General features: G+C 41.7%; 1 protein-coding gene across 2 annotated transcripts in view; it reads right to left on the bottom strand.

Moving 5' to 3' along the window:
- Positions 1-449: 449 nt before the first annotated feature.
- The window catches only part of LOC121519082 (mitochondrial fission factor-like), a 32,357-nt gene continuing 11,394 nt past the window's right edge, over positions 450-21,412 (bottom strand). The window contains exons 4-6 of one of the 2 annotated variants that reach the window (XM_041801870.1): positions 8,665-8,771; positions 1,380-1,565; positions 450-577 (exon numbers count right to left, since the gene is read on the bottom strand). In XM_041801870.1, coding sequence (XP_041657804.1) covers positions 481-577; positions 1,380-1,565; positions 8,665-8,771 — 390 coding nt within the window. In that variant the 3' untranslated portion in view covers positions 450-480. Of the gene's footprint in view, positions 578-1,379; positions 1,569-8,664; positions 8,772-21,412 lie in introns of both variants that reach the window. The other variant, XM_041801869.1, reaches the window with a different exon arrangement.

The following is a 21,412-nucleotide window of genomic DNA, read 5'->3' on the forward strand; positions in this document are numbered from 1 at the left end:
AAGCCCAGTGAGCCGGCTCAAATTTGGGTGAATTCAGTTTGAAATTCCTCATTCCTGTTCAAAATGGAGAGCTGACTGAAAATGAAAGAGTCCGCATTAAAGCACTTCATGATGCTGGATGGTCTCTGAGACAGATATGACAGTTGGTCTAATACATTTGTTAAGTATTTCTCCTTGTTTTTCTTTCTGTCTTTTCTAGTGGGTTATTGATTTTCTGACCTTGACGTACTCTGAAGTGGATTGCTGCCTTTCATGCTCCTTGTATTTCTCTGTTGTGCTGTGTATGTAATGTCAATAAATGAAAAATAGATCACAAAAAGATGAATTTATCTGCCTTTGAAGATTATTGTAAATATGAGGTAATGCCAGAATAGGAGTAGTCCTGTTTTAAATGATTTGACATTTCAGAGAGAAAATTCTACATGCTGAACCTTTTAATGCTCCAGACTTTTTCTGAGAATAGCAAACGTTGGTTTTCAGTCACCTTCTCCTGCTGAGCTCCACCTTCTCCATTTGTGCTGAGACAGGAACCTCGTCGTTGAACCTGGCTGCTGGTGGTTTCCCTTGGTTTTTAAACCTTTGCACCAATAAAACAAAGACACGCTGAAGACTCATGGTAACACTCACAGCTGGGACACAATGATGAGCCAATATGAGTGAGAGATGCTGTAGTGATGGAAGACATTTTAGATCAAATAAGAAATAATCGATCCTCACTGATGAAGCAGATTCAACATGGAGACAACCCCAGCAGAGTCATTATTAAGGATCTACAGAAGACATATTGTGAATATCGTTCTAAAAAGGCTGCTGTGGAAGTTAAAGCTGTTTTCTGTAAATCTCCAGTTTAAAGGAGGCATCAGCTGAGGGTAGAAATGTCCCATATTATATCGGTATCAGCAGACAATAGTTTAAGGGTTAGTGGTCCACACAGCAGCTTGTAACTGGTTTGATACTCACATATCAAACACTATTTTATTCCAAACCCTCCGTTAGCCTACTGGAAACTAAAAGAGAATATTTATTGGCAGATTTTATTGTTAATATCTTAATATTCATGAGATCAAAAATAACCCCAAGGTCATAAAATATTTTATTTTAGGTTATAACAATTTAGGTCACATTAAGATATTTCTTTGTACTAAAATATGATGATTATTCATCTCCTTGAACAGTAATACTTACAAGAGAGAATTAGAAATGAAGGCCTATCTCCTGATAATTCTTCATCTAAAGGCTTGCTAATTTTACTTTAGTAAATCAGTGTCTTTATCCCAGGATTTAAAGTACTTCAAAGAAAACTCAGACATGAAGAGTTTGATTGTTGAAAGCTTGCAGAGGTTAATTTGTGGACTCTGGATGCAGTGTAGGAAGAAGACCTGTATTTCTGGCTGACTGCCTGCAGGAGGCACTGTGAGGCCTGCAGGCCCAGAGTCCTGGCCATCTGCAGAATGGACTGAGGAGACGAGAGGCTGAGGGGGCTGGAGGGCTGGGATGGGGCATCAGGGTCACTGGTGTGGGTGGAGGGAGATGATCTCTGAAGGAGGGGATGGTTTGAAGCTCGACTGCTGGAAGGTGGAGAGGACAGAGAGCAGGATTTAAGGAGGCAACAGCACCGGAGGAAAGATCCAAAGACCAGGACCAGAAAAATGAGAAGTTACCAGGGGAAGAGGAGAACAAAAGAAGTGAGGAACAATGAGACAACAGGCATGTGTTGTAAGGGAAGGTTTTCATATTTCACCATTTTTTAACCGCCTGATTTCAGTGATAGAATATCCACCATTGTTTTTGGTGGCGGTAGAAAAGAGAACCAAATCAGTCTGACAGGTCACAGATGTGCCGTCATACTCTAACCCAAAGCTGCCTGAAATACAGAGAGGCTCTGCTAGTTGCAAACAGGGCAGTCACACACAGAAAAGACATTTTTCGGATACTTTAACAGTTGTGGCATGCTATAGAGTTAAGAAACACATGGAAAACTCCTCAGAAACACAGGACAGAGAAGGGATCTGTCTGATAGCTGATGAAGGCGTGCGTCCTGAACTCTCGATGGCCCTCATTTATCAAATGTGAAACACCAGAAATCTGGGTGGACGCTCATTTCCACATATAGGCATTTATCAGTCTGAATAAGAGCGTGCAAAACTCTCAGGTTGGCTATCAGACTGAAACAGTAACATCAGCTCAGGGTGACTATCAGACTGTAACAGTAACATCAGCTCAGGGTGAATATCAGACTGTAACAGTAACATCAGCTCAGGGTGACCATCAGACTGTAACAGTAACATCAGCTCAGTGTGACCATCAGACTGTAACAGTAACATCAGCTCAGTGTGACTATCAGACTGTAACAGTAACATCAGCTCAGGGTGACTATCAGACTGTAACAGTAACATCAGCTCAGGGTGACTATCAGACTGTAACAGTAACATCAGCTCAGGGTGACTATCAGACTGTAACAGTAACATCAGCTCAGGGTGACTATCAGACTGTAACAGTAACATCAGCTCAGGGTGACTATCAGACTGTAACAGTAACATCAGCTCAGTGTGACTATCAGACTGTAACAGTAACATCAGCTCAGTGTGACTATCAGACTGTAACAGTAACATCAGCTCAGTGTGACTATCAGACTGTAACAGTAACATCAGCTAATGGTGACTATCAGACTGTAACAGTAACATCAGCTCAGTGTGACTATCAGACTGTAACAGTAACATCAGCTCAGTGTGACTATCAGACTGTAACAGTAACATCAGCTCAGTGTGACTATCAGACTGTAACAGTAACATCAGCTCAGGGTGACTATCAGACTGTAACAGTAACATCAGCTAATGGTGACTATCAGACTGTAACAGTAACATCAGCTCAGTGTGACTATCAGACTGTAACAGTAACATCAGCTCAGGGTGACTATCAGACTGTAACAGTAACATCAGCTCAGGGTGACTATCAGACTGTAACAGTAACATCAGCTCAGTGTGACTATCAGACTGTAACAGTAACATCAGCTCAGGGTGACTATCAGACTGTAACAGTAACATCAGCTCAGTGTGACTATCAGACTGTAACAGTAACATCAGCTCAGTGTGACTATCAGACTGTAACAGTAACATCAGCTCAGGGTGACTATCAGACTGTAACAGTAACATCAGCTCAGGGTGACTATCAGACTGTAACAGTAACATCAGCTCAGGGTGACTATCAGACTGTAACAGTAACATCAGCTAATGGTGACTATCAGACTGTAACAGTAACATCAGCTCAGGGTGACTATCAGACTGTAACAGTAACATCAGCTAATGGTGACTATCAGACTGTAACAGTAACATCAGCTCAGTGTGACTATCAGACTGTAACAGTAACATCAGCTCAGGGTGAATATCAGACTGTAACAGTAACATCAGCTCAGTGTGACTATCAGACTGTAACAGTAACATCAGCTCAGGGTGAATATCAGACTGTAACAGTAACATCAGCTCAGTGTGACTATCAGACTGTAACAGTAACATCAGCTCAGTGTGACTATCAGACTGTAACAGTAACATCAGCTCAGGGTGACTATCAGACTGTAACAGTAACATCAGCTCAGGGTGACTATCAGACTGTAACAGTAACATCAGCTCAGGGTGACTATCAGACTGTAACAGTAACATCAGCTCAGTGTGACTATCAGACTGTAACAGTAACATCAGCTCAGTGTGACTATCAGACTGTAACAGTAACATCAGCTCAGGGTGAATATCAGACTGTAAAAGTAACATCAGCTCAGTGTGACTATCAGACTGTAACAGTAACATCAGCTCAGTGTGACTATCAGACTGTAACAGTAACATCAGCTCAGGGTGAATATCAGACTGTAACAGTAACATCAGCTCAGGGTGACTATCAGACTGTAACAGTAACATCAGCTCAGGGTGAATATCAGACTGTAACAGTAACATCAGCTCAGGGTGACCATCAGACTGTAACAGTAACATCAGCTCAGTGTGACTATCAGACTGTAACAGTAACATCAGCTCAGGGTGAATATCAGACTGTAACAGTAACATCAGCTCAGGGTGACTATCAGACTGTAACAGTAACATCAGCTCAGGGTGACCATCAGACTGTAACAGTAACATCAGCTCAGGGTGACTATCAGACTGTAACAGTAACATCAGCTCAGTGTGACTATCAGACTGTAACAGTAACATCAGCTCAGTGTGACTATCAGACTGTAACAGTAACATCAGCTCAGGGTGACTATCAGACTGTAACAGTAACATCAGCTAATGGTGACTATCAGACTGAAACAGTAACATCAGCTCAGGGTGACCATCAGACTGTAACAGTAACATCAGCTCAGGGTGACTATTAGACTGTAACAGTAACATCAGCTAATGGTGACTATCAGACTGAAACAGTAACATCAGCTCAGTGTGACTATCAGACTGTAACAGTAACATCAGCTCAGGGTGAATATCAGACTGTAACAGTAACATCAGCTCAGGGTGAATATCAGACTGTAACAGTAACATCAGCTCAGTGTGACTATCAGACTGTAACAGTAACATCAGCTCAGGGTGACTATCAGACTGTAACAGTAACATCAGCTAATGGTGACTATCAGACTGTAACAGTAACATCAGTGTGTGACTATCAGACTGTAACAGTAACATCAGCTCAGTGTGACTATCAGACTGTAACAGTAACATCAGCTCAGTGTGACTATCAGACTGTAACAGTAACATCAGCTCAGTGTGACTATCAGACTGTAACAGTAACATCAGCTCAGGGTGACTATCAGACTGTAACAGTAACATCAGCTCAGTGTGACTATCAGACTGTAACAGTAACATCAGCTCAGGGTGACTATCAGACTGTAACAGTAACATCAGCTCAGTGTGACTATCAGACTGTAACAGTAACATCAGCTCAGTGTGACTATCAGACTGTAACAGTAACATCAGCTCAGTGTGACTATCAGACTGTAACAGTAACATCAGCTCAGGGTGACTATCAGACTGTAACAGTAACATCAGCTCAGGGTGACCATCAGACTGTAACAGTAACATCAGCTAATGGTGACTATCAGACTGTAACAGTAACATCAGCTCAGTGTGACTATCAGACTGTAACAGTAACATCAGCTCAGGGTGAATATCAGACTGTAACAGTAACATCAGCTCAGTGTGACTATCAGACTGTAACAGTAACATCCGCTCAGTGTGACTATCAGACTGTAACAGTAACATCAGCTCAGGGTGAATATCAGACTGTAACAGTAACATAAGCTCAGGGTGAATATCAGACTGTAACAGTAACATCAGCTCAGTGTGACTATCAGACTGTAACAGTAACATCAGCTCAGGGTGACCATCAGACTGTAACAGTAACATCAGCTCAGGGTGACTATCAGACTGTAACAGTAACATCAGCTCAGTGTGACTATCAGACTGTAACAGTAACATCAGCTCAGGGTGACTATCAGACTGTAACAGTAACATCAGCTAATGGTGACTATCAGACTGAAACAGTAACATCAGCTCAGGGTGACCATCAGACTGTAACAGTAACATCAGCTCAGGGTGACTATCAGACTGTAACAGTAACATCAGCTAATGGTGACTATCAGACTGTAACAGTAACATCAGCTCAGTGTGACTATCAGACTGTAACAGTAACATCAGCTCAGTGTGACTATCAGACTGTAACAGTAACATCAGCTCAGTGTGACTATCAGACTGTAACAGTAACATCAGCTCAGGGTGACTATCAGACTGTAACAGTAACATCAGCTAATGGTGACTATCAGACTGTAACAGTAACATCAGCTCAGTGTGACTATCAGACTGTAACAGTAACATCAGCTCAGGGTGACTATCAGACTGTAACAGTAACATCAGCTCAGGGTGACTATCAGACTGTAACAGTAACATCAGCTCAGTGTGACTATCAGACTGTAACAGTAACATCAGCTCAGGGTGACTATCAGACTGTAACAGTAACATCAGCTCAGGGTGACTATCAGACTGTAACAGTAACATCAGCTCAGGGTGACCATCAGACTGAAACAGTAACATCAGCTAATGGTGACTATCAGACTGTAACAGTAACATCAGCTCAGGGTGACTATCAGACTGTAACGGTAACATCAGCTAATGGTGACTATCAGACTGTAACAGTAACATCAGCTCAGGGTGACTATCAGACTGTAACAGTAACATCAGCTAATGGTGACTATCAGACTGTAACAGTAACATCAGCTCAGTGTGACTATCAGACTGTAACAGTAACATCAGCTAATGGTGACTATCAGACTGTAACAGTAACATCAGCTCAGGGTGAATATCAGACTGTAACAGTAACATCAGCTCAGGGTGAATATCAGACTGTAACAGTAACATCAGCTCAGTGTGACTATCAGACTGTAACAGTAACATCAGCTCAGGGTGAATATCAGACTGTAACAGTAACATCAGCTCAGTGTGACTATCAGACTGTAACAGTAACATCAGCTCAGTGTGACTATCAGACTGTAACAGTAACATCAGCTCAGGGTGAATATCAGACTGTAACAGTAACATCAGCTCAGGGTGACTATCAGACTGTAACAGTAACATCAGCTCAGGGTGACTATCAGACTGTAACAGTAACATCAGCTCAGGGTGACTATCAGACTGTAACAGTAACATCAGCTCAGGGTGAATATCAGACTGTAACAGTAACATCAGCTCAGTGTGACTATCAGACTGTAACAGTAACATCAGCTCAGGGTGACTATCAGACTGTAACAGTAACATCAGCTCAGGGTGACTATCAGACTGTAACAGTAACATCAGCTCAGTGTGACTATCAGACTGTAACAGTAACATCAGCTCAGGGTGACTATCAGACTGTAACAGTAACATCAGCTCAGTGTGACTATCAGACTGTAACAGTAACATCAGCTAATGGTGACTATCAGACTGTAACAGTAACATCAGCTCAGGGTGACTATCAGACTGTAACAGTAACATCAGCTCAGGGTGACTATCAGACTGTAACAGTAACATCAGCTAATGGTGACTATCAGACTGAAACAGTAACATCAGCTCAGGGTGACCATCAGACTGTAACAGTAACATCAGCTCAGGGTGACTATCAGACTGTAACAGTAACATCAGCTAATGGTGACTATCAGACTGAAACAGTAACATCAGCTCAGGGTGACTATCAGACTGTAACAGTAACATCAGCTCAGTGTGACTATCAGACTGTAACAGTAACATCAGCTCAGGGTGACCATCAGACTGTAACAGTAACATCAGCTAATGGTGACTATCAGACTGTAACAGTAACATCAGCTCAGGGTGACTATCAGACTGTAACAGTAACATCAGCTCAGGGTGACTATCAGACTGTAACAGTAACATCAGCTAATGGTGACTATCAGACTGTAACAGTAACATCAGCTCAGGGTGACTATCAGACTGTAACAGTAACATCAGCTCAGGGTGACTATCAGACTGTAACAGTAACATCAGCTCAGGGTGACTATCAGACTGTAACAGTAACATCAGCTCAGGGTGACCATCAGACTGTAACAGTAACATCAGCTAATGGTGACTATCAGACTGTAACAGTAACATCAGCTCAGTGTGACTATCAGACTGTAACAGTAACATCAGCTCAGGGTGGATATCAGACTGTAACAGTAACATCAGCTCAGGGTGACCATCAGACTGTAACAGTAACATCAGCTCAGGGTGAATATCAGACTGTAACAGTGACATCAGCTCAGGGTGAATATCAGACTGTAACAGTAACATCAGCTCAGGGTGACTATCAGACTGTAACAGTAACATCAGCTCAGGGTGACTATCAGACTGTAACAGTAACATCAGCTCAGTGTGACCATCAGACTGTAACAGTAACATCAGCTCAGGGTGACTATCAGACTGTAACAGTAACATCAGCTCAGGGTGACTATCAGACTGTAACAGTAACATCAGCTCAGGGTGACTATCAGACTGTAACAGTAACATCAGCTAATGGTGACTATCAGACTGTAACAGTAACATCAGCTAATGGTGACTATCAGACTGTAACAGTAACATCAGCTCAGTGTGACTATCAGACTGTAACAGTAACATCAGCTAATGGTGACTATCAGACTGTAACAGTAACATCAGCTCAGTGTGACTATCAGACTGTAACAGTAACATCAGCTCAGGGTGAATATCAGACTGTAACAGTAACATCAGCTCAGGGTGAATATCAGACTGTAACAGTAACATCAGCTCAGGGTGAATATCAGACTGTAACAGTAACATGTGGTGTCATACTGGTATAAACTGGTCCTGTGGTATCATACTGCTATACACTGGTCCACTGGTGTCATACTGGAATAAACTGGTCCTGTGGTGTCATAATGGTATAAACTGGTCCTGTGGTATCATACTGGATTAATCTGGTCCTGTGGTGTCATAATGGTATAGACTGGTCCTGTGGTATCATACTGGATTAAACTGGTCCTGTGGTGTCAAACTGTTATAAACTGGTCCTGTGGTATCATGCTAGTATAAACTGGTCCTGTTGCATCATATTGGTATAAAGCAGTCCTGTTGTTACATATTGCTATTAACTGGTATTGTGGTGTCATACTGGTAGCTACTGGATGGATGTTGTAAGTATACTCACATGCTTGAGTGATGTCTGGGCACAGCCAGGTTTTGTCTGAGCCTTGTTGGTGTGCCAGGTGGCGTTCTTCCGAAACTCTGATCACTGTAAGATCTCCGAATGGGACTCTATCAGACAGGAAGAGAAAGTCATTCACAGCTATGATGGGTCTGCATTAGTCTAAGAGGAAGCCACAGTAACTATTTACAGCAGATATCAACAGAAACCCTAGCTCTTGGCTTGAACGAGGACTCCTTAAGATAGAGTAAAATAGACCTAAATGTGATCATATACAGTAGGGCTGGGAAATTAATCAAAAATTAGATTTAATCGCAATATGGCATGCTGCAGTTTTCAAATTGCAGAAGGTGCAATAATTTCTTAACCTGAAATTTGTGTCAAAATACCAGTTCAAATTTTAATTTTGCTGCAGAGACATTATGCATTACATACCATGCAATTATTCAAGTGCCATTTTAAGAATAGTCTACAAAAAAGCCAACTATCTTCATTTTTGTACTTATTCCTTATAAATGACATCAAAAATACTCCCTATCAGACAACAATTTACATCCAATTTGCAATAAGAGACAAAATCATCATAAAAAGATCTTTTACTTCAAAATTGATCAGCTCTTGTTTAATCTAATATTGTGTTGGTTATAATATAAAGTTATTTGTTGCTGTTGTTTAATAGAAAACACATAAAACGAGGAAGTTGAGACATAATCGCCTATCAAATCACAATCACAATATTGGGGGGAAAAAATTTGCACAATACACAGAGCTTCATGTAAAAATGTTTAGTCAAATGTATTCTTTCTTCCTGAAGATAAGATCACAACGATGACAATGTTAACTTCAGTAAAAGCACTCCCATGTACCACTGTGTTAGTATCATATGAAGAAGCCTCTCACCAGACCCACAGCTGTCCCAACTCATTCAGTTATTAACCTTTATAAAATCAGGATACCAGACTGATTTACACATTTGTGATAATGCTGATACTTTTTAAAACTATCAATCTGTTTGTATACTGCCAATCTATAGCCAAAGTTCTCTCAAGACACTTTACACCAGTGTTACTCAACCCTGGTCAACCAAAGAGCCACATTGTAGAAGCATCTTTTTATAAAACCCACAATCCAAACCTGTAACCAGTAATTACAGAAAATAAATATTTATTAATCAGAGCATGCAGAGAGCTTGGTTTCAGCTTTCATTTCCATCATTATTCTTTAAAGGTAATTAGCTCAGTTAGGACCACTTTGTCATGAAACACACATGAAAATTATTTCCTTTACTGTTATAAAGCGCCCCCTGGTGGCCAAGCTGACTTGGCAAACAGCAAACTGTGCAGTTTGTATTTAATCATAACATAAGGGTACATAGAGAATAGTAGGATGAACAGTAATAAAAAATAAATATGAATATTTTTTGTCATTAGAGTAGTGTAAAGTTAAAGTGGAGGCTGGTTGTCCTTAATGTCTTGGGACATGGGACATTATTTTAAGAATCAGAATAGTCTTTAGCAGAGATGTCATGGAGGTGACAGAACTGGAGTGTTACAGAGCGTGGGGATGCTGGGAAAAAGCACCTCTAAGAAAGATCTAGATCAGGGTTTCTCAGCCATTTTTCCTTGGAAACCCCCCCTTGTTTCGAAGCCAAGCGATGCGGACAGGACCACAACATTTGAGTCAGAGTGATTATCTTTTCTTTCTAGTTCACAGTGAGCTATTCTGGCTCTGCTGTCAGGTGTTTCGTCCTCTCAACAGTCTAACCTAATGTCCCACCCACAACATTATCTCATTGGCTAGACTTTACAAAAGTACCAGCCAATCAACGCCGAGGCAGTGAACACAGCAGACACTTCCTGTTCTCCTGCTGCTGCTGTGTTGCTCTGGTTTGACAGAGCTACTGCTAAATTGTTCATTGTGCTTTTTTGACAATACAATTTCACTTTTGTCATACTCAGTACACAAAGTTTTCAATAATAAATGCATATTGGTTCCAAATACTGGTTGTCTGTGTCATGAACTATTAAAAATCAGCCCTGAAAACACATATTGGTTGGTGCCCATCCACAAACAGAAGGTACAGGAGTGCAAACTCATCAGGAGAACTCACTGATGAAGCCGGCTATACCTGAGGTCATTACCCTTCTATACCTGAGGCACAGCTGATCTGGATTACCTTTAGAAGATCATTCTTCATACGGATGAGCATCGACTGATGTGAATCTAGTGAACTATCATCCTAATCCGGTCCAATCTCTGCGGAGCCAGTCAAGTAAAGGTATCAGACCATCCACAAGATCATGACTCAGCATGTTTTACACACTGGATTTTTGCTAGGGCCTTTCTAGTGGCCACACTGTGCCACCGCTGAGTTTATGTGAGAAACACTTCAGTTTTTAGTCTGGCCAAGTTCAGACAGATTTCTGGTGAAGCACAGGCCTGATGTTTTTGAGTTTCAGGGTCACCCTACTGGAGCCCAGGGGCCCGAGGGTCTCAACAAGGTGAGGATGTGGTGGATCAGCTCCAGCTGTTTCTGTGATTCTCTGTAAAGTCTGAAAGGTCTCTGCTGGTTCCCTCTCTGCAAAAACAGAGACATTTGTTTGTTTTCTGGAGGTGGCAAGAACAACAACAAGGTTATTCAGGCAGGACTCCTGCAGGACTCCTGCAGTCCTCCTGCGTTCATTGGAACTCCACATTAAACCCTGCCCCCTTCAAATGTCTGACCACCAATCACACAATAGTTTGACCAGAATATGTGTGGAGAACTAGCTGTGAGAACTCCCAAACCAAAGAACATTACTTTTCTTCTTGTGTCTGTTCTATGTAACAGACTTCAGGCTGGACACACACTGCAGGACTTTAAGCCCATTTGAAGAAGATTTTCATCCCCGATGATTGTGGGCATATCCTGAGTGGAGCCTTGTTGTTAAACTAATACCTGTGAATGCTGAAGGCATTCACAGGTATTGTTATTCTGCGCGAAAATTCTTTATATTTTTATTCTTATTCTTCCACTCGCTTTTTCGGCACGCTACTCCTCCCGCAAAATTCAACCGATTTTCACCGTTCAAACGTCAAAACCTTCAGCCTAATTAGGACAATCCTGCTATGACTTTTCTAAGACTTCTTCCTCATACTTTCTGAGATATTCAGCAATTTCCAAAAAAGTTGGGACCATAGAAATGAATGGGTAGAATGTTCAGAGAGGCTTCAACTGCCACTTTTCACACATCTTCTAACCTCTTTTCAAAACCCTATATACTTTCACTTACAGACTTCATTCAACCTCTAAAATATTCACAAGACATTCAGCTATTTCAGAATGATTCAGCTCCTTCATATCTTTCATCGTTTCTTCACAGCGATCCTTCAAAGTCACTTCACCAATTTTCTCCTCTCACTTCTCACCCCATTCATTTCAATGGGAAGGACCTTCTGGCAGTTGATTAAGCTAGAGTGGCACACTCTAACTTTCTAAAGAATTTTCAGTCCCGAACAAATTCTCACTGACGCCACAAATCTAACACCACACACATAAAAAATATATCAAAACGGAGGAAATTTTGTCCTGCTACTGGCAACCCAAGAACCAAAGCCATATCATGCACACTTTTGGTGTGAGAGGACCAACTGTCAAGAAAACGGACATCTGCTCCATCTGCTGCAATGTTACAGAAATGGGCGGTTTTGCCAAAGATGCCAAAAAGATGCCTGTTTTTAGATCGCCCCCCTGGCCTCATTTCTCGCACAATCAGGACTAAAATAACATCACTGATAGTTCCAAGCCTGCAGATGCTCACGCCAAAATCCGTTTGATGATAGCATGTACGGTTTTCGCACACGGAGAGGAGAAAGAGACTGTGTTTACAAGCAAAATCACCCAAAGCTGCTCTCTGTTCTAACAGGTCTAACTGACATCAGTGCGCATGTGTGCTTCATGTGACCATGCAGGCATTAATTACCATGGCAACCAGGCAGACACAGAGGGCAGGGCTGAGGATGTCAGTTAGGAACAGGAGGGTCAGGAGGAATAACCTATCAAACTTTTTTCACTGTAGGTCAAAATTTAATTCCTCATTTAACCTTGATTAATTGTTCTTACACAATTTAGCTCTTCCAAAGACATTTATGACCAGCTACTGATTGATCAGGATAGAATACCTTTAAACATGCATTTCACAATCAGTACATCAAGGGTCCCTATTGTTAATTACTGTACAGTTGAAACAATAGCAGTTGGCCCTGGGCCTTTAAACAATATATTAAGCTGGTTTGAAGGGTTATTTTTAGTTGTATTTTTCAAAGTAATTTCTATTGATTCACACTTGTCTTCCTTTATTTTACTGATGCAGGTTTTTTGAACATTACAATAAGCTTCTGCCCTACAAACTTCATTCCCACTATTAGAGTGTGGCATTAGCCATTCAAGATTAGATTTTGCTCCTTTCAAGGAAAACTATTACCTCTGGATCAGTAGTTTGGTTTCAGCCATTCAATATTACATTGAGCTTCATTCTATGATCGTTCATACCCACTATTAGCAGTTCAGTTTCAGCCATTCAAGAATTCATTTAGCTTCTTTCAGGGATTTTTTCAACCCAGCATTAGCAGTTCGGCGCAGCCGTTGAGCAAATCAGCATTCACAGCGCAATCTCTTCAGAAATTGCATTCTCTAGTTGTCTGAACAGACCTTGTGTGTGGTGTCAACACGGTTGTTTTACTGCTCCTAAATATCAAACATACTGATAGAGTTCCCACAACAACCAATGAGAGCGAGCAGACCTGATAGCAGCTAGATCATACGTACTTTCACCTGTCAAAGGCAGAAACACAACAGTAGCTTCACTCAGGAGTTCATCCTGCTTCTGTCCCTTGTTTTATGATGCTGTACACATGCCAGGGCAGCCTGGGGTGGAAGGACAGCAAGACAGACATGTTTGTTAACCTCCTGAAGTCATGTGATCACGGCAGGTGTGGTCTCAGTGGTCTGACAGTCTAATGTGTACACTCAGAGGATTATAAGCTGAAAATGGTTTGAGTTTATCTTTATGTCTGTTCAATCGTTGAAGAGCGAGCCCCCCCCCCACATATATCTGAGAAGAGCCAAAGCCCCCTGGGACCCCCACAAAAAGGGATATTGCTGTCAAAAATACACATCAGTTTGATTTTTTGTTTTGTTTAATGCCAAACTGCCCAAAGCACGTGCTCTTACCAGAGTACCTCTGTATGAACTGTAAGTGTTTGATCATGATCTGAGATAGGATGAAGGAACCTCATTTAACAACCTCAGAGCAGACAGACCCTTGCACCCCCCCTGAAATCTCTGGCATCCTCCCCAAGGGGGTCCTGGACCCCAGGTTGGGAGCCTGTGTTCTAGTGTGTGGCCAGCCTAAGCCATGTGTTCCTGAGGTCAGAAAGCTACAAACGTCACTGTTAGCTGGTTTGTCTCAGAGTCGCACGTCTGTGGAGGAGCTGATGGCCATGGCTGAATAAAGTTTGGACTGTCTTGTTCATACTAGAGTTAGTATAAACCTAACCCTAACCCACACACCTCTGTGTTGATGTTTGATGAGGTTTAGGAAGGAGTCCTGACCGTCAGCTACAGCTCTTATTCATTCAGGACTGGGTTTGAGCTGGTGAACAGCCACCACAGGAGGCAGCTCCGTGTGTAACAGTGAATATACCTGGAGAATCTCTGAGTTTATATGCCAGTGCTTGAATTTTAAACGACTGTAAAATCCCATCTCTGTTGTATATGTACAGTGCTTAACAAATGTATTAGACCACCTGTCATAAAAAAGGAGAAAACATTAATATTTTAGTACTCCAGAGTCCTTTGTCTTGGTCAGATAGTCTCTGCACAGCTTTGAAGTCTGCTTGGGGTCATTGTCTTGTTGGTATATGAACCCACGACCAATCAGATTCAGTCCAGAAGGATCCCATGATGCTCTAAGATGTTGTGGTAGACGTTCTTGCAGGCCTCAATAATGGCTTCTTAGCAGCTGTTCTTCCCTCTAAGCCTTGTTCCCTCAGTCATCTGCTGATGGTCATTCTGGAGACTTCCCCAGACTCTGATCTAGAAGATTCATCTCTGCCTGAGGATCAGCAGTGCTCTTCCTTCTGTCTCTAGTACTTCAGATCTTGAGGTGTCTGACGTCTGCTTCAGTTAACTTTGGTTTCCTGCCTCTTCCTTGGTTCATTTTCTAAGTACCAGTCTGGGCGACTGACTCCAAAGCAGACTCAACCACACTGTGAGAACACTTTCTGTCTCTCCCTGTTTGTCTCAGAGACCATCCAGCATCATGAAGTGCTTTAATGCGGACTCTTTCATTTTCAGTCAGCTCTCCATTTTGAACAAGAATGAGGAATTTCAAACTGAATTCACCCAAATGTGAGCCGGCTCACTGGGCTTCTCTGAGAAGTCAGAAATGAATCAAGCATAACATTCAACCACTAAAACTAATTTTTCTGTTCAGGAATGACAGTAAATAACTATAATTTGACATATTAATCAGAAATATTAATGTGCTTTACTATTTTTCAGTTTTTTTTGTAAATCAGTAAATTTGAAAATTCATGGATAACAATAATAATTCTATTTTAGCATTAAAAATATCATCTAGGTTAAAGAGCTTCTACATATTGGTGTATTAACCATTGCAGAAACATCACAAATGATTTTGGTAATTACCAATGCTGTTAATTTAGGGCAGCTGTGGCAGAAACCTTACTTTGGGTGGTGGTCTAATACATTTGTTAAGCACTGTAACTCCATGCAGAGAGCTGGACAGTGTGCGTGTCTGCATACGTGTGCGTTTTTTGTCTACAGCAGGTGTTGGTCTGCTGCTGATGTGGTGCTGAGCATTAACCATGACAGTGACTACGGTCTGTGAGGAACCATACCAGTGTCTCCTCAAACCCCTAAAAGATGTCTACAAAGCTTCTTCAGAGGAGGGATTATTTCAGATTATTCTACAAACTCAGAAATCTTCTTACACCACACACCTCACAGGTTACAGCTCCTGCTTTGTTTGGACCTGCTGGGACTGAGAGTTCACACCTGTCTGCTCCACCTGTTTCTATCCTATGTTCCTATCACTGTGCTTCACCTGTACCTGAACAGGTTCTACTTTAATCCTGTTTCTGAAAAGGTAAGCTGCACACGTTAGGATATGATCTATAGTCATGGACCAAAGTATTGGCACCCCTGGAATTTTTCCAGAAAATACATCATTTCTCCCAGAAATTGTTGCAATTACAAATGTTTTTGGTATACACATGTTTCTTTCCTTTATGTGCATTGGAACAACACAAAAAACCTGAAGAAAAAGACAAAATTGACATAATTTTACACAAAACTCAAAAAATGGGCCGGACAAAATTATTGGCACCCTCAACTTAATATTTAGTTGCACACCCTTGGAAAAAATAACTGGAACCAATCTCCTCCTCTAACCATCAACAAGCTTCTTACTCCTCTCAGCTGGAATTTTGGACCACTCTTCTTCTCCAAACTGCTCCAGGTCTCTCAGATTTGAAGGGTGCTTCTTCAACAGCAGTTCTGAGATCTCTCCATAGGTGTTCAATGGGATTTAGATCTGGACTCATTGCTGGCCACTTCAGAACTCTCCAGCTTTGTCTCCAACCATTTCTTGGTGCTTTCTGAGGTATGTTTGGGGTCGTTGTCCTGCTGGAACACCCATGACCTCTGACCCAGACCCAGCTTTCTGACACTAGGCCCTACATTGTGGCCCAAAATCTTTTGATAGTCTCAGATTTCATGATTCCTTGCACACAGTCAAGGCACCCAGTGCCAGAGGCAGCAAAACAAGCCCAAAACATCCTTGAAGCTCCTCCATGTTTGACTGTAGGTACTGTGTTCTTTTCTTTGTAGGCCTCATTCTGTTTTCTGTAAACAGTAGAATGACGTGCTTTTCCAAAAAGCTCTACCTTAGTCTCATCTGTCCACTAAATGTTCTCCCAGAAGGATTGAGGCTTACTCAGGTACATTTTTGCAAACTCCAGTCTGGCTTTTTTCTGTCTCTTTGTCAGCAGTGGGGTTCTCCTGGGTCTCCTGCCATAGCGCTTCATCTCATTCAGATGACCACGTATGGTCCCAGCTGACACTTTTGCACCCTGAGTCTGCAGGACAGCCTGAATCTGTGTGGAAGTTGACTGAGGATGTTTATCCACCATTATGCGTTGCATTCTTTAGTCAGTTTTTCTCTTCCATCCACGTCCAGGGAGATTAGCCACAGCTCCATGGTTATAAACTTCTTGATTATATTACACACAGTGGACAAAGGAATCTCAGGATCTCTGGAGATGGTCTTTAACCTTGAGATTGTTCAGATTTTTCCACAGTTTTGCTTCTCAAGTCCTCAGACAGTTCTGGGCTCTTGTGTCTCTCCTCCATGCTTGGTGTGACACACACAGACACACAACACAAAGGCTGAGTCAACTTTTAGACATTCTAACTGGCTTCAGGTGTGATTTCTAGATTGCAGCTCCTGTTACTGCCACAGGTGAGTTTAAATGAGCATCACATGCTGGAAATAAAATTATTTACCCACAGTTTTTAAGGGGGACAATCATTTTGTCCGGCCCATTTTACGAAGTTTTGTGTAAAATTATGTCAATTTTGTCTTTTTTCTTCTGATTTTTTGTGTTGTTCCAACGCACATGAAGGAAATAAACGTGTAAACCAAAAATTGTAATTGCAACAATTTCTGGGAGAAATGGTGAATTTTCTGGAAAAATTCTAGGGGTGCAAATACTTTTGTCCATGACTGTACATCACTGCCATTCACGTGAATGTTCTTCAATGAGATACAGAAAATCTAAGAAATAGATTCAGATGTAGGCCACCTTATTTGGACAATGCAAACTGGGTATTGATGCTATCTGTCTGCGTTGCTCTCCATCCCTCACCTTTCAGAGGAATGCAGACCCTTCCTGTCATCTTTAAAACCATTTTACTGTCAAACCTGAGTGCAGTTTTAATCCAGATCAAGAAAAGCACAATCTAAAAGATGCAGCAAGAAGACATCACAACCCAGAATGCAAAAATGGTAGCCTACATGTGACTCTATTTTACCAATGTAGTCTAAAATGCAAAAACCTTTTTTACAAAAAACAGAGAGAAGCCAGCATGTCCTTTAAACATGTTCCCTCTGGTAAATCTGCTCTGCTGCTCTTTCAAACCTCAGCAGAGCCAGAGGACTTAAGAGTGTCACTAGTCTGACTGTGCTGGTCATGCTGAGGTGGACTTTACCATCAGGCAAAGGCAGACAATCACCAGGAGCCCCAGACTACTCAGAACCCCATGAAGACATGATTACCAAAACCCTTTCTCCTCCATCAGCTAGTATTCTGGCCATCTGGGATCCTTAGGGCTAAATTTTTCATGTAGAAACTGTTAGAAAGAGGAGAATCTCTAACAGAGTCCAGCAGAAACAGACCTGGAACGTTTCTGTCACACTGGAGAAAGAAATCAGAACAAAGGCTCCAATAAACACAACTCTGTTTAGTCCCAAAAACATGCTAAGTCTAAAATCAGTGATTAAAACACACTGCTTGTCTCCAACACCACATTGTGTGTTTGGTTTTCTGTTTGTCATGTCTGACATGGGCGGTGTATTTAAGAAAGTTCAACCTTTGTCTATGGTCCTGTGGTCTACTCGCTAAAACATGACCAAAAAGGAAAAATAAAGCCAAAATGAAACAAACATTTTTGTTCTGTGAGTAAATGATCATTGTTATAAACATGCAGACTTAATCATCATGGATGTGGAGGGCCCCATGCCTGCAATGGCCTTGGGCCCCAAGATTGCTAAGTCTGCCACTGGTACAGGGGGACAGGACGGGTGACCACAGCCCAATTACAGCCCGACCAGATCAGATGGATTTCTGGTTCATATTTAGACTGTACGACTGCACACACTAGCACAGTTAGTGCTGGGATTCTCCAACATGAGTCTGTTAGGTGGTCTAACAGTCTATCAATATCATACTGGATGCACTACACTGTAATGTTGTTATTATTATTAGGGCCCGAGCACCGAGTGGTGCGAGGACCTAATTGTAATTGCTAGGATTATTCAAATGACAATTTGCCGTCATTGCATGGACTTTTGAGGCCCTTAACATTTCTAGATTCACAGGAAACTTTGCACGTACATCCGGTCTCGCAAAAATTTTGATATTTTTTGGGTCTCCAACATGAAAATTCAGAATTGCAAAAATAGTGCCCCCTAACGGTTTTCAAAGTTAAAGCCCCCTCCTTTGACTTTGTCGTAGATTCATCAAATTTTGTGTGCAGGTGCGGCTTGGGGAGATCTACAAAAAAGCCTCTTGGGCCTACACTCTACCTCCAACAGGAAATCCGCCATTTTGAATAAATATGCAAAAAAAGGGGCTGTTTTTGGGCTTTTCCAGGGGTCATAACTGAAGGAACTGTCTGAGGGATTTCATCCGATCCACTTGTACTTTGGCACAGAGCTAGATGAGACATGGATGATGAAAAGTTACTTGGGGTTTTCTCATTAGTCTAAAGGTGTGGCCGTGGCGAGCCCTCAAACTACAGGAAGTAGTTTATAACTCAGCTGTGCATTGTCTGATTGGACTAATATTGCTCAGGTATATTGACGATCATGGTCTGCATCCATTCATATGGTCAGATTTTTTACAGATCAAAGCGCCACCTAGTGGTGACAGGAAATGTCAAGGTTTATGGTGCAAGCTACAGTTAAAAAACTATCCAAGATATCCACTTCAAATTTGTGTCAGGATGGACTAAAGAAGTGGATCTAGCTTTGTGAAAAAATGAAATTGACTTTTCGTCAGAGGGCGTGGCCTCGGCGGGGCGACAAAGTCAAGAGTCGCCATTTTGTCTCGCCAAAAATGTTTAAACAGTCATAACTCTAGTATACATGGTCATATCTGAGACAGATTTCATGTGCTTGGTAACAGTCCAGGCCAGAACACATCCATGCTGGAAATTTGGAAAAATTGTACAGCGCCACCCTCTGGCAACAGAAAGTCACTACTCCTGAGTTTCACATTGCGGTACCTACATGGTTAGGTAGATCATTCTGAAAATTCACTCAGGCTGTTCCCAAGGAGTTGGCCTTACACATCTACAATGGTCAAACGTCTACGTTAAAGGGCGGGGCCATGGCGATTTTTTGTTCACCATGAAACAGTAAATAGATTTTTCAAATGGTTATAAGGCATGTAGAGCGATGAAACTTGCCAAAAAAAAATCTCATTGGCATGCTGAGATGATTGATATTCATTTTGCAGGTGGGCATGGCCTATTAGCTCAATAGTGTGCCCCCTACAACATTTCAAAAATTCAGCCCCCCAGCTGGTTTAACCCAGGCCTTTGAATTTTGGTGTGCATATATGTCATCATCAGTCCTACAAAAAAGCTATTTGGACCCATGTCGAAATCTCAACAGGAAGTCCAGTAGCTTCATTGGATGAAACAGGAAGTAGAATTCTCAGGGGCTTGTGATATGTGTAGAGCAATAAAACTTGGCAAAAACATTCTCATTAGCATGCTGAGATAACTGAAGTGATGTTTTTAGGTGGGTGTGGTCAGTAGGCTCAATGGCGCACCCTAGAAGATTTCAAAATTCAGCCCGCCCAGCAGGTTTGACCTGGGATTTCGAAACATGTGTGGGCAGATGTGTCATGTCAGGACGCACAAAAAAACCTCTTGGACCCATATCGTAGGTCGAACAGGAAGTTGGCCATTTTGAATTTTTTTGTAAGAGCCATATTTTAGGAGTCATATTTGAACGAACTTGTCCAAGGGCTTTCATCCAAACTACTTGATCTTTGGTGGAGAGCAAGAAGAGATGTCTTAGGTCAAAAGTTATTCGGGGTTTTCTCATTAGTCAAAAGGCGTGGCCATAGCGGGCCCCTCAAAGTTAGCTATTTTGCCCAAAAAATCTGATTTTGCTGTCATGGAAACATGCAGAGCCAAAACACACCACATTTTGTCAAACATTACTGCTTTCCATATCTTATCATGTCAGCATGCCAGTATTAAAGATTTGCGGATTTTCATCAAAGGGCGGGGGCGTGGCATCCTGGCAAATTTCAATTTTGACGATGAGGTCTCACCATACAAACACAATCTGCTATATCTCAGCTGTGTATCATCATATCTTAACTAGATTTTGTGTGCTTATTGGAATTACATGGCTGAACAACTTTCGTACACAACATTTTTCTCTAAATCACGGTGCCTCCTGCTGGCAGCATGAAGTACTGTTTTTGTATAATTGCCTCTAATTCCTCCAAAATTGGAGATATTGTGGTCAACTTTTATTAAATTTATGAAGTTTCATTGGGGTAATCAGATTTGTAAAGCTCACACGTCTGCTTGTAACTCAGTTGCCACAACGAAGGATCCTTCGTCATGAAACAAGAAGTACTTATTTGAAGAGCTTAAACTTGTAGAGTCCTGAAACTTGGCACAAATATGCTCAGTGGAAAATTGAGATGATTGATATTAATGTTGTGGGTGGGCGTGGCTTTTTGGCTCAGTAGCACCCCCTACAACATTTCAAAAATTCAGCTGCTGCAGCAGGTTAAACGTAAAATTTCGAAAAGTTTTGAGCTTATACAACATCTCAAGATCAACAAAAAAGCCTCTTGGACCCATGCCGTCAAACAAACAGGAAGTCCACCATTCTAAATTCTGTGGTCAAAAAGCAGCATATTACAGATGTCACAATTT

This window comes from Cheilinus undulatus, linkage group 12 (genome assembly GCF_018320785.1).
Source record: "Cheilinus undulatus linkage group 12, ASM1832078v1, whole genome shotgun sequence".
Lineage (NCBI taxonomy): Eukaryota > Metazoa > Chordata > Actinopteri > Labriformes > Labridae > Cheilinus > Cheilinus undulatus.